Raw genomic sequence first — 13384 nt, 5'->3', positions numbered from 1 at the left:
TTCTTTTGAACTTCCTACTTTTACATTCCAGTCCCCTATAATGAAAAGGACATCTTTTTGGGGTGTTAGTTCTAAAAGGTCTTTAGGTCTTTATAAAACCGTTCAACTTCAGCTTCTTCAGCTTTACTGGTTGGGGCATAGACTTGGATTACTGTGATATTGAATGGTTTGCCTTGGAAACAAACAGAGATCATTCTGCCATTTTTGAGATTGCATCCAAGTACTGCATTTCGGACTCTTTTGTTGACCATGATGGCTACTCCATTTCTTCTAAGGGATTCTTGCCCGCAGTAGTAGATATAATGGTCATCTGTGTTAAATTCACCCATTCAAGTCCATTTAGTTCACTGATTCCTAGCATGTCAACGTTCACTCTTGCCATCTCCTGTTTGACCACTTCCAGTTTGGCTTGATTCATGGACCTAACATTCCAGGTTCCTATGCAATATTGCTCTTTACAACATCTGACCTTGCTTCTATCACCAGTCACATCCACAACTGGGTATTGTTTTTGCTTTGGCTTCATCCCTTCATTCTTTCTGGAGTTATTTCTCCACTGATCTCCAGTAGCATATTGGGCACCTACTGACCTGGGGAGTTCCTCTTTAAGTATCCTATCATTTTCCCTTTTTATACTGTTCATGGGTTCTCAAGGCAAGAATACTGAAGTGGTTTGACATTCCCTTCTCTAGTGGACCACAGTCTGTCAGACCTCTCCACCATGACCTGCCTGTCTTGGGTGGCCCTACAGGGCATGGCTTAGTTTCATTAAGTTAGACAAGGCTGCAGTCCTAGTGTGATTAGATTGAATAGTTTTCTGTGATTATGGTTTAAGTGTGTCTGCCCTCTGTTGCCCTCTTGCAATACCTACCGTGTTACTTGGATTTCTCTTACCTTGGATGTGGGGTATCTCTTCACAGCTGCTCCAGCAAAGCACAGCCACTGCTCCTTACCTTGTATGAGTGGTATCTCCTCACCGCCGCCCCTCCTGACCTTGAAAGTGGAGTAGCTCCTCTAGGCCCTCCTGCGCCTGTGCAGCCACCGCTCCTTCTATGTGAGGTTGCTAAGTTTCAATGCATTTCACAATAAATTGTAGACATCAGTACACTCTTCCAAGCATTTTTATGATTTAATGGAGTTAGACAGACCCAAATTTGAAGGCACTTGACTTCTACCAGCTTAAAGATTTTCATCTCTAAGCTGATGACACTGAGTGTTGGTAGGAAGATTTGATTTGTTTACTTTATGAAACACTCAGATAATGCTTTCTATGTGCAACTCATAAGCACTGTCTTATCTAATCCTAGGAACAATCCAATAAGGAAAATTCTATTATTACCTTCATTGTAATTATGAGGTTTCAAGAAGTTAACAAGCTCACTGAAAGTCTCACAGTCAGCAAATGGCTTTGCTAAGAGCTGAATCCAGACTCTCTGACTTTGGTGTCCATGTTCTTAGCCACTACACTATGCTGCCTCCCACAGTGACCATAAATTATGGACCTACTATAAATGGTGATCCTTGCCTCTCTCTGCAACCTCATACAGTAGGTATTGTCTCCAGTTTACAGATGAAGAAACTGGAGGTTGGAAAATTTGTTCAAGAATGCACTGCTAATAAATAAAGGATTGGGGATTTGAACTCAGGAACAATTGGCTCCTGGGTCAGTGTCATTTGCCTGTACTGCACAGTACAGAAATCACTGAAGTGTACATGAGCCTAGACTACTTATAGGGAATTTTTGTTTAGTGATGGTCTTCCCTCCTCAGTGATAGCAGAAAAGATTGTGGTGAAAAGAGGGACTTATGCCTAGTTCCCATGAGGGGCCTCTGTTTTTTTACAACCATGAGATAGACTCTGGCAAGTGGCAACAGAACCTTGGAATCTCATCAAGCTCCAGGAAAGGAACCATGACTCTCAGCTATCAGCTTTCCCTCTGTGGGAAACCCTGCTGCTACTGCTGCTGCTGCTGCTAAGTCGCTTCAGTCATGTCCGACTCTGTGACCCCATAGACAGCAGCCCACCAGGCTCCCCCATCCCTGGGATTCTCCAGGCAAGAACACTGGAGTGGGTTGCCATTTCCTTCTCCAATGCATGAAAGTGAAAAGTGAAAGTGAAGACAGTCGTATCCGACTCTTAATGACCCCATAGACTGCAGCCTACCAGACTCCTCCATCCATGGGATTTTCCAGGCAAGAGTACTGGAGTGGGTTGCCACTGCCTTCTCCGGTGGGAAACCCTACATGGGGGTAATCCCTTCCCTCCTGTGCCTTGTCTCCTCTTCCCTTTCTCTCCCTCCCTTCTCCTCCCCTTCCCTTCCCCTTCTCTTCTTCTTTCCTTTCCTCTTCCTCCTCCCCCACCTCCTCCCCATCTTCCTCCTCCTCCTCATCATCATCGTTGTCATCTTTGGCCTCTCAGGAAGCCAGTCATAATCATTATAATTTTCTTCCTCATCATTTACTGAGTGCTTCTCAATTTCTGTTCTAAGCACTTTACGTATATTATTAGCTCATTTAATCTTCACAACAATGCCATGAGGAGAGGACTACTACATGAGATATTGGAGGCCCAGAGAGGTTAAGTACCTAACCTAAGGGCACCTGGCCTTGAGTTAACAGACTTTCCAGAGTTCACCCTGGGAGATGTTGATCATTGCAAATATGCTGATAATTGCTATGGGAAAGCTGAGGACATAATATTAACAGTGAAATAAACTTTTAAGAGCAGAATTGCTAAAATTGCCTGTCCTTTCCCTGTGGAGTGAGCCCCTATCCTCAGTGTAAAAGCAAGCCATCTGGCACAAAGCATGTATAGAATTCATCCTCATTGTGTCAAACATGTAAAGCGGGCCCCAAATCAGGTTATTTCCAAATTGGAAGGCCTGGGTTCTAGTTGTGGCTTTGCTCTTAACTTGCTAAGTGACGTCAGGTGAGTCAGTTTCCTTCTCTGGATCTCATCTATAAAATGTAATACTACATGCTCTCCTAATAGTACAGGGCTATTAATGTGAGAATTAAATGAGAATGTTGAAGAAGGTACTTTAAGTATAAAGCATTTTACCAGCATAACAAATAATTTCTTACTCTCTTCCTCTTCCTTTTTCTCTCTCCTTCACCCACATCGTCTTTGTCTTTTACTCTATTTTGTTCCTTTTCTTCCTTTAGTCTCCTCTAACCAGGTTTCAGACCTACCTAAATAACTGCTTTTAGGTAGAAGAAACACAGGCTTTAAAGGTAGAGAGACCTAGGTTTGCCTCTTGGTTCTGCTCCTTCCTAGTTGTTTGTTGGGCAACTACTTTCCCATTTTTTTGAGCCTCACTTTTATCATCTGTAAAAATGGACACACATAATGTAAGTTTGTTGTTGGATGATGTGATAAGTTATCTGCAAATGTGAACAACAATTCCTCCCATCTTTGGCCTGAATGCAGCTCCTCCTATCAAGAGGTAGAGTTTCTTTTCCCCACTCCTTAAATCTGGGTTCATTCTGTGACTTGCTTTGACCTGTAGAGTACAGCAGCAGTTTTGCTGTATGGCTTCTGGTTTTATGCAACAAAAGGCCTTGCAGTTTTGGTTCTCACCCTCTGGGAAGACTGCTGCCACATTAAAAAAAAATGTCTCACTGTTCTAACTGGAAAGGGAGGCCCAATGAAGGAAGAAAGGAGGATAAAATACTACAAAGGGAGATGGGAGGCCCAGGCAGCCCACAGCTGTTTCAGCCACTACAACTGAGGTACCAGATATGAGGGGGCATACATCTTCATTCCTTCAGCCCCAGCAAAGCTGTCTAAGGTAACACCACATAGAATAGAAATAAACCATTCACAGCAAGTCCTGCTCCAATTGCAGAATCACAAGCAAAGGATGGCTATTTTAAGTTGCTAAGTTTTTGGGTTGATTGCTTTGCAACAATAGATAGATGAGCTAGAAAAATTAAATGAAATAGTAGCACCCCACCCAGTGGGTGGAAGATATAGGTGTTCAACATTTGATTGTTCCCTTCTCATTCAGAAGTGTTCCCTGGGAAATGGCTGACCTGACTATTTGGGCTACAACTGAATTGACAGATCTGACCTCCAGTGTGCAAAGATGCAGAGCAATAACCACTTCTCCTATATTTTACAGGGACCTACTCAGGCCAATATAGGTTAAGATGTACTTCAAGTCACACAGCCGAGTGTCCTCCATTTGCACAGGGTGAGTTTAAGCCACCTCAAAAGCAGGCTTGTAGCTGAACAAAATCAGAGATGGTGATGTCAGCTAAGACAAATGGTATTTCTTTTTTCTTTTTTTTTTAATTTTTTAATTTTTTAAATTTTATTTTATTTTTAAACTTTACATAATTGTATTAGTTTTGCCAAATATCAAACTGAATCCGCCACAGGTATACATGTGTTCCCCATCCTGAACCCTCCTCCCTCCTCCCTCCCCATACCATCCCTCTGGGTCGTCCCAGTGCACTAGCCCCAAGCATCCAGTATCGTGCATATTACTTTTATTTATTTATTTTTGGCTGCACTAGGACTTTGCTGCTGCACATGGGCTTTCTCTAATTGTGGAAAGCAGGGTTACTCTCTAGTTTTGGTTTGTGGGCTTCTCATTGCAGGGGCTTCTCTTGTCACAGAGCACAGGCTCTAGGGTGCCTGGGCTTCACATGGACTTAGTTGCACCACGGCATGTGGAATCATTCTGGACCAGGGATTGAATTCATGTCCCCTTCATTGACAGGCAGACACTAACTGGACCACCAGGGAAATCCAAAATATTATTTTTTGTGTGGTCATCCAATCTACCTGATGCCAGAGGTGCAAGGGGAAGAAGTACTTGCTATATGCCTGGCATTGAGTGCTTACTCCATGCCTGGCATTGCTCTCAACAATGCCAGAAATAGGTACTATTATTTTTTCCATTTTTCCAGATGACAACACTGAAACCAGAGAAATTTCTGTCAACTGTTGGGTTTCTGGAAAGAACTAGGACAGTTTAACGTACAGAATATTAACTAGGGTGCCCATGGGATCAACACTTGTAGAAGACAAGGGAAAAGAAGGAGGCAGGATTTGACAGAAGGAGCTATTAAACTATTGTGTGTGTGCTTAGTTGCTCAGTCATGTCTGACTCTTTGCCACCCTATGGACTGTAGCCTGCCAGGCTCCTCTGTCCACGGGGATTCTCCTGTCAAGAATACTGGAGTGGGTTGCCATGCCCTCCTCCAGGGGATCTTCCCAACCGAGGGATCAAAGCCAGGTCTTCTGCATTGCAGGTGGATTCTTTACCAGCTGAGCTACCAACTCAGTCTTAATGGAAACCACAGTCCACCCATGGGGAGCTCTGAAGCTGGGATGGCCCTTCAGAGGTGTTCCCTATTATATCCCCATAGAGGACCAGGCCTTTATACTCCTGCATCAGTCATTGAATTTGTAGTCTCTGACTTCTAGTTCAGAGTTATTTCAACTACTTCTGTGATAAAGCCATCTCAAAATGGAGAAAAGCTTTAAAAAATGACCATGGAGAAAAAGTAGGGGAAAAAATGGACTATGGAACCAGACAAATCTGAGTTCAAATCCTGAAATTTCTCTTACTAGCTGTCTGTTTAACTCTGTACAAGTTACTTCTCTGAGCTTCAGTTTACATTTTTGGAAAAAGGCAATAAGAATACTTAGCTTAAAATGTTTTGAAAATCAAATACAATCATTTATATAAAGCATCTTACATAGAGACCTGACACAGAGTAGGCACTGAATAAGTGGAAATTATTATAAAAATAGGGTAAATTATTATGCAGTGATGTTCCTGGTTTTCTTATTTATAGTGTAGACTAAAAAAGAGTGAAGAAGTGCTACCCAGAAGGGGAAATGGCATTGCATCTTTTCTATTACCTGGCACTAGTAAGCACTGAGTCAGCATTTATTCCAATGAACAAATGTTTATTTAAAAGAATTTGTACAGACATAATGCTCTTACTTTCAAAGAGCAGAGGAACCTTCTATATATTATGAACACACAGACACTGTGGTAACTTAAACATACAGTTAAGAAAGGAAGGAAAAATATCCTCCCCTCCCCAGCCATGGCCTGATACCTGAAGCCAACATTTTTTCATCAGTCCCCATCCCATCCCTTAAGTTTAAAAGGAAGAGCTGTAGGGCTTAGGGGAAACTGGAATCTTTTCTTCTCAGAGGGAAAGTCACCTGCACAATTCACCGGAAAGGGAGTCGCCAAAAGCTGACCTGAGCTGAAGCTGCCTTAGAGAAGAAAGCCGACCCAAGAGAGGGAGAGATGACTGAAGTAGAGGTCTCACTTACCTGCATGGTAAGGTGACTGGCATTCACTTGAATCACAACCCATTACTCTGAACTCTAAGATACACCATTGGACTAAAGTGTTAGAGTAGTGGTTTTGAACAAAAAGTAACACAAATGTCATCCTGGAATCTCTCCAGCCTAATACAGCCCTGGTAGCAGAGCCCTCACTTAGGAAATGAATTAGGCAGGACTTGCAGAGTAGGTCTGGCTCCTTGATTTCACTGTGGGAAACATCTACTACTAATTTTCAAAAGCTAGGGTTATTATTGGAGAAAAGTCTACAGATTTTAGGGTCCTCAGACACATAACCTGGTACCTGAGAACTTTAGTATATTTGGGAAACTGTCAGGGTAGGGGGTAATGGGGTGGTAAACTCTAATAAAACAGCTAGGCCTCCCAAATTAATACAAAAAGGAGAGCTTGTCCAAGCCACCTCTGGGCCTTGAGGATGAGATGAGGGTGTGAGTGGGGAGATATATGCACCAAACCTACAGGAAAGTCCAGAAAAAAGAATGTTGTCCCTTCAGAGCCTAAGATAAAAGTACAGGGAGGGGGAACACTGGAACCTTCACCTGAAACAAGATATGGGACTACTCAGCCCTCAGGCCTTAGGCACTAGGCCTCAGAAGCAAGAGACAGAGAATCACATCTGGGATTTCTGCCCTTCCCTTGTTTCCTAACAAGGGCAGGGGTTAAAATGTGGCTGAGAGAGAAGGGACCTTCAGACACAACTGTCATTAGCACCTGAACAACATCTCTTCCTAAACCAGAAACTCTGACAGCAGAAAGAAATAAAAGCAAAGTGAGAGGGGGGTTGTGCTTCTATCACATTAAATAGAAGTGGGGAAGGGTTCTTTCACATGGAGACATCAATCACTCTGGTCAAGGGGAGGGGTCATGAGCTGCAGAGCTCTAAGTGTTCTCCCTCTCTTCATTCATCCTGCTTCCGTTTTGGCTTTTTGGGATTCCTGGACCGACTCTTGGCTTTGCACAGAGGGCATATAGGTGCATTCCGGTGAATTTGCTGATGACATGACAGGCAGGCCTGGTGGGAGACACAGACAAAGAAAGTTAGTGGTCGGATTCTTCCAGGCCATGGTTCATCCTTCTGATCTCCAGGGGCTCCAAAAGCAGTTATGATTTCCTGTTAGGAAGAAGCAGAAATCAATGAGTGAGACCCAAGTAGGGAGATCTGTGCTGGATGTAAGGGATGTAATGGATATAAGGGAGTGAGATTCAAAGAGGGGTATTTAGGAAGAATATCCAAAACTTGGCAATAAGGCAAAATGTGAATCGCATAGCCATTAAGTATTATACTGGAACATAGTCTATCAGGCCCACTCAAAGATTATTTAATAGCAACAGTTAGAACTGGACATGGAACAACAGACTGGTTCCAAATAGGAAAAAGAGTACGTCAAGGCTGTATATTGTCACCCTGCTTATTTAACTTATATGCAGAGTACATCATGAGAAACGCTGGACTGGAAGAAGCACAAGCTGGAAGCAAGATTGCCAGGAGAAATATCAACAACCTCAGATATGCAGATGACACCACCCTTATGGCAGAAAGTGAAGAGGAACTAAAAAGCCTCTTGATGAAGGTGAAAGAGGAGAGTGAAAAAGTTGGCTTACAACTCAACATTCAGAAAACGAAGATCATGGCATCCTTTCCCATCACTTCATGGGAAATAGATGGGGAAACAGTGGAAACAGTGTCAGACTTTATTTTTGGGGGGCTCCAAAATCACTGCAGATGGTGACTGCAGCCATGAAATTAAAAGAGACTTACTCCTTGGAAGGAAAGTTATGACCAACCTAGATAGCATATTCAAAAGCAGAGACATTACTTTGCCAACAAAGGTCCGTCTAGTCAAGGCTATGGTTTTTCCAGTGGTCATGTATGGATGTGAGAGTTGGACTGTTAAGAAGGCTGAGTGCTGAAGAATTGATGCTTTTGAACTGTGGTGTTGGCGAAGACTCTTGAGAGTCCCTTGGACTTCAAGGAGATCCAACCAGTCCATTCTGAAGGAGATCAGCCCTGAGATTTCTTTGGAAGGAATGATGCTAAAGCTGAAACTCCAGTACTTTGGCCACCTCATGCGAAGAGTTGACTCATTGGAAAAGACTCTGATGCTGGGAGGGATTGGGGGCAGGAGAAGAAGTGGACGGCAGAGGATGAGATGGCTGGATGACATCAGTGACTTGATGGACGTGAGTCTGAGTGAACTCTGGGAGTTGGTGATGGACAGGGAGGCCTGGAGGGCTGCAATTCATGGGGTCACAAAGAGTTGGACAGGACTGAGCGACTGAACTGAACTGAACTGAAATGAAGACAGGTATCAGTAAACTTTCTTTTGTAAAGGCCAAGATAATAAATATTTTAGACCTTCTTTTCAAGTCATATGAATTTAATTGCAACTACTCAGCTCTAACTGTTTAACATAAAGGAAGATATAGACAATACATAAACAAACAGGCATGTGTGGGGGCCAATAAAATTTTATTTACAAAGACAGGAAACAGGTCACACTTGGCTTGTGGGTTCTGGTTTGCTGACGCTTGCTCCGTTTGACGATTTGCTACTTCTTCTTTTTTTTTTTTAATGAAGTATAGCTGATTTGTAATGTTGTGTTAATTTTTGGTATACAACAAAGTTATATATATATATATATGTGTGTATGTATATATGCATATATATATGTGTGTGTGTGTGTGCATATATATATATATATGTGTGTGTGTATGAGTGTGTGTGTGTGTGTATTTCATGTTATTTTCCATTATGGTTTATTACAGGATATTGGATAGAGTTCCCTGTGCTATGCAGTAGGACTTTGTTGTTTACCTATTTTATATACAGTAGTTTGTGTCTGCTAATCCCAAACTCTTAATTTATCCCTGCCCCATCCCCTTTCCACTTTGGTAACCATGATTTTGTTTTCTATGTCTACGTGTCTGTTTCTGTTTTGAAAGTAATTTCATTTGTTATCATATTTTAGATTCCACATATAAGTGATATCATATGGTATTTGTCTTTGTCTGACTTCACTTAGTATGTTAATCTCTAGGTCCATCCATGTGGCTGCAAGTAGCATTAAGTTCAGTTCAGTTCAGTTGCTCAGTCGTGTCCAACTCTCTGTGACCCCATGGACTGTAGCATGCCAGGCTTCCCTGTCCATCACCAACTCCCAGAGCTTGCTCAAACTCATGTCCATCGAGTCAGTGATACCATCCAACCATTTCATCCTCTGTCGCCTCCCTTTTCTTCCTGCCTTGAATCTTTCCCAGCATCAGGGTCTTTTCCAATGAGTCAGTTCTTTGTATCAGGTGGCTGGAGGATTGGAATTTTAGCTTCAGCATCAGTCCTTCTAATGAATATTCAGGACTGATTTCCTTTATGATTGACTGGTTTGATCTCCTTGAAGTCCAAGTAGCATTACTTCTGGCTGATAGTATTCCACTGTATACATGTACCACATCTTCTTTATCTATTCATCTGTCGATGGACATCTAGGTTGCTTTCATGTCTTAGCTATTGTAAATAGTGCTGTCATTAACATTGTAGTGCATGCATCTTTTCGATTTAGAGTTTTCTCTGGATATATGCCCAGGAGTCATATTGCAGGATAATATGGTAACACAAATTTTAGCTGTTAAAGGAATTTCCATACTGTTCTACATAAAGGCTGTGCCAATTTACATTCCCACCAATATTTCAGGAGGGTTCCCTTTTCTCCACACATTCTTGAGCATTTGCTATCTGTAGAATTTTTTTTTAATTTTTTTTTTTTATTGAAGGATACTTGTTTTACAGAATTTTGTTTTCTGTCAAACCTCAACATGAATCAGCCATAAGTAGACATATACCCCCTCCCTTTTGAACCTCCCTCACATCTCCCACCCCATCCCACAGCTCTAGACTGATACAGAGCCACTGTTTGAGTTTCCTGAGCCATAGAGCAAATTCTCGTTGGCTATCTATTTTACATATGGTAATGTAAGTTTCCAGGTAACTCTTTCCACACATCTCTCTCTCTCCTCCCCTCTCCCCAAGTCCATAAGTCTATTCTCGATGTCTGTTTTTCCACTGTTGCCCTACAAGTAAATTCTTCAGTGCCATTTTTTCTAGATTATATATATATATGTTAGAATATGGAATTTATCTTTCTCTTTCTGACACACTTCACTCTGTATAGTAGGTTCTAGGTTTATCCACCTCATCAGAACTGACTCAAATGTGTTCATTTTTATGGCTGGGTATTGTGTATATGTACTACAACTTATTTATCCATTCATCTATTGATGGACATCTAGGTTGCTTCCAGGTTCTAGCTACTGCAAATAGTGCTGCAGTGAACAATGGTATACATGTGTCTTTTTCAATTTTTGTTTCATCAGGGCATATGCCTAGGAGTGGGATTGCTGGGTCATATGGTGGTTTTATTCCTAGTTTTTTAAGGAATCTCCATATCGTCTTCCATAGTGCCTGTACCAATTTACATTCCCACCAACAGTGCAAGAGCGTTCCCTTTTCTCCACACACTCTCCAGCATTTATTGTTTGTAGACTTTTTGATGATGGCTATTCTGACCGGTGTGAGGTGATATCTCATTGTAGTTTCAATTTGCATTTCTCTAATAATGAGCGATGTTGAGCATCTTTTCATGTGTTTGTTAGCCATCAGTATGTCTTCTTTGGAGAAATGTCTGTTTAGGTTTCTTGCTCACTTTTTGATTGGGTTGTTTGTTTTTCTGGCATTCAGTTGTATGAGCTGCTTGTATATTTTGGAAATTAATCTTTTGTCAGTTGTTTCATTTGCTATTATTTTCTCCGATTCTGAGGGCTGTCTTTTCACCTTGCTTATAGTTTCCTTTGCTATGAAAAGATTTTAAGTTTAATCAGGTATCACTTGTTTACTTTTATTTTTTCTTTCTGTTACTCTAAGAGGTGGTTTTTAGAGTAATGGAACCTCTTGAGAAACCTGTATGCAGGTCAGGAAGCAACAGTTAGAACTGGACATGGAACAACAGACTGGTTCCAAATAGGAAAAAGAGTATGTCAAGGCTGTATATTGTCACCCTGCTTATTTAACTTATATGCAGAGTATATCATGAGAAATGCTGGGCTGGAGGAAGCACAAGCTGAAATCAAGATTGGCAGAAGAAACATCAATAAGCTCAGATATGCAGATGACACCACCCTTATGGCAGGAAGTGAAGAAGAACTAAAGAGCCTCTTGATGAAATGAAAGAGGAGAGTGAAAAAGTTGGCCTAAGGCTCAATATTCAGAAAACTAAGATCATGGCATCCTTTCCCATCACTTCATGGGAAATAGATGGGGAAACAGTGGAAACAGTGGCTGACTTTATTTTTGTGGGCTGCAAAATCAGTTCAGATGGTGATTGCAACCATGAAATTAAAAGATGCTTGCTCCTTGGAAGGAAAGTTATGACCAACCTAGACAGCATATTAAGAAGCAGAGACATTACTTTGCCAACAAAGGTCCGTCTAGTAAAGGCTATGGTTTTTCCAGTAGTCATGTCTGGATGTGAGAGTTGGACTATAAAGAAAACTGAGCATTGAGTACTTGATGCTTTTGAACTGTGGTGTTGGAGAAGACTCTTGAGAGACCCTTGGACTGCAAGGAGATCCAACCAGTCCATCCTAAAGGAGATCAGTCCTGGGTGTTCATTGGAGGGACTGATGTTGAAGCTGAAACCCTAAAACTTTGGCCACCTGATGCGGAGAGCTGACTCATTTGGAAAGACCCTGATGCTGAGAAAGATTGAGGGTAGGAGGAGAAGGGGATGACAGAGGATGAGATGATTTGATGGCACCACCGACACAATGGACATGGGTTTGGGTGTACTCTGGGTGTTGGTGATGGACAGGGTGTCCTGGCATGCTGCAATTCATGGGGTCACAAAGAGTCAGAAATGACTGACCGACTGAACTGAACTGAACTGAAGAGGTGGTTCATAGAGGATCTTGCCTTGATTTATGTCATTGAGTATTCTGCCTATATTTTCCTCTAGGATTTTTATAGTTTCTTGTCTTACATTTAGGTCTTTAATCCATTTTGAGTTTATCTTTGTGTATGGTGTTAGGAAGTGTTCTTTTTAATTTAAATTTATTTATTTTAATTGGAGGCTAATTACTTTGCAATATTGTATTGGTTCTGCCACACATCAACATGAATCTGCTACAGGTGTACACATGTTTCCAATCCTGAAACCCTCTCCCACCTCCCTCCCCACACCATCCCTCTGGGTCATCCCAGTGCACCAGCCCCAAGCATCCTGTATCATTCTTTTATATGTAGCTGTCCAGTTTTCCAAGCACCATTTATTGAAGGGGTATTCTTTGCCCCATTGTGTTTTCTTGCCTCCTTTGTCAAAAATAAGGTACCCATAGGTGCATGGGTTTATTTCTGGGCTTTCAATCTTATTCAATTGGTCTATATTTCTGTTTTTGTGCCAGTAGCATACTGTCTTGATGACCATATCTTTGTAGTATAATCTGAAGTCAGGAAGGTTGATTCCCCCAGCTCCATTCTTCTTTCTTAAGACTAATTTGGCTATTCAGGGTCTTTTGTGTTTCCATATGAATTGTGAAATATTTTGTTATAGTTCTGTGAAAAATGCCATTGGTCATTTGAGAGGGGAAACACTGAATCTGTAGATTGCATTTGGTAGTATAGTCATTTTCACAATATTGATTCTTCCTACCCAGGAAAATGGAATATCTCTCTGTTTATGTCATCTTTGATTTCTTTCATTAGTGTCTTATAATTTTCTGCATACAGTTTTTTTGTCTCCTTAGATAAGTTTATTCCTAGATATTTAATTCTTTTTGTTGCAATGGTGAATGGGATTGATTCCTAAGTTTCTCTTTCTGATTTTCCATTGTTAGTATATAAAAATGCAAGTGATTTCTGTGTATTGATTTCATATCCTGCAACTTTGCTAAATTCAGTGATTAGCTCTAGTAATTTTCTGATACTATCTTTAGGGTTTTCTATGTACAGTATCATGTTATCTGCATACAGTGAGAGCTTTATTTCTTCTTTTCTGATCTG

General features: G+C 41.3%; 1 protein-coding gene across 2 annotated transcripts in view; it reads right to left on the bottom strand.

Annotated features, from left to right (window-relative positions):
• Nucleotides 1-5904: 5904 nt before the first annotated feature.
• ZC4H2 (zinc finger C4H2-type containing) overlaps nucleotides 5905-13384 on the bottom strand; it is a 75828-nt gene continuing 68348 nt past the window's right edge. For both annotated transcript variants that reach the window (XM_061410323.1, XM_061410322.1), the window contains one exon: nucleotides 5905-7348. In XM_061410323.1, coding sequence (XP_061266307.1) covers nucleotides 7216-7348 — 133 coding nt within the window. In that variant the 3' untranslated portion in view covers nucleotides 5905-7215. The remainder of the gene's footprint in view (nucleotides 7349-13384) is intronic.

This window comes from Bos javanicus, chromosome X (assembly GCF_032452875.1).
Source record: "Bos javanicus breed banteng chromosome X, ARS-OSU_banteng_1.0, whole genome shotgun sequence".
NCBI classification, from domain to species: Eukaryota; Metazoa; Chordata; class Mammalia; order Artiodactyla; family Bovidae; genus Bos; species Bos javanicus.
Note: the sequence above shows the minus strand (reverse complement) of the source record. Positions and strands in the feature narration are given on the sequence as shown.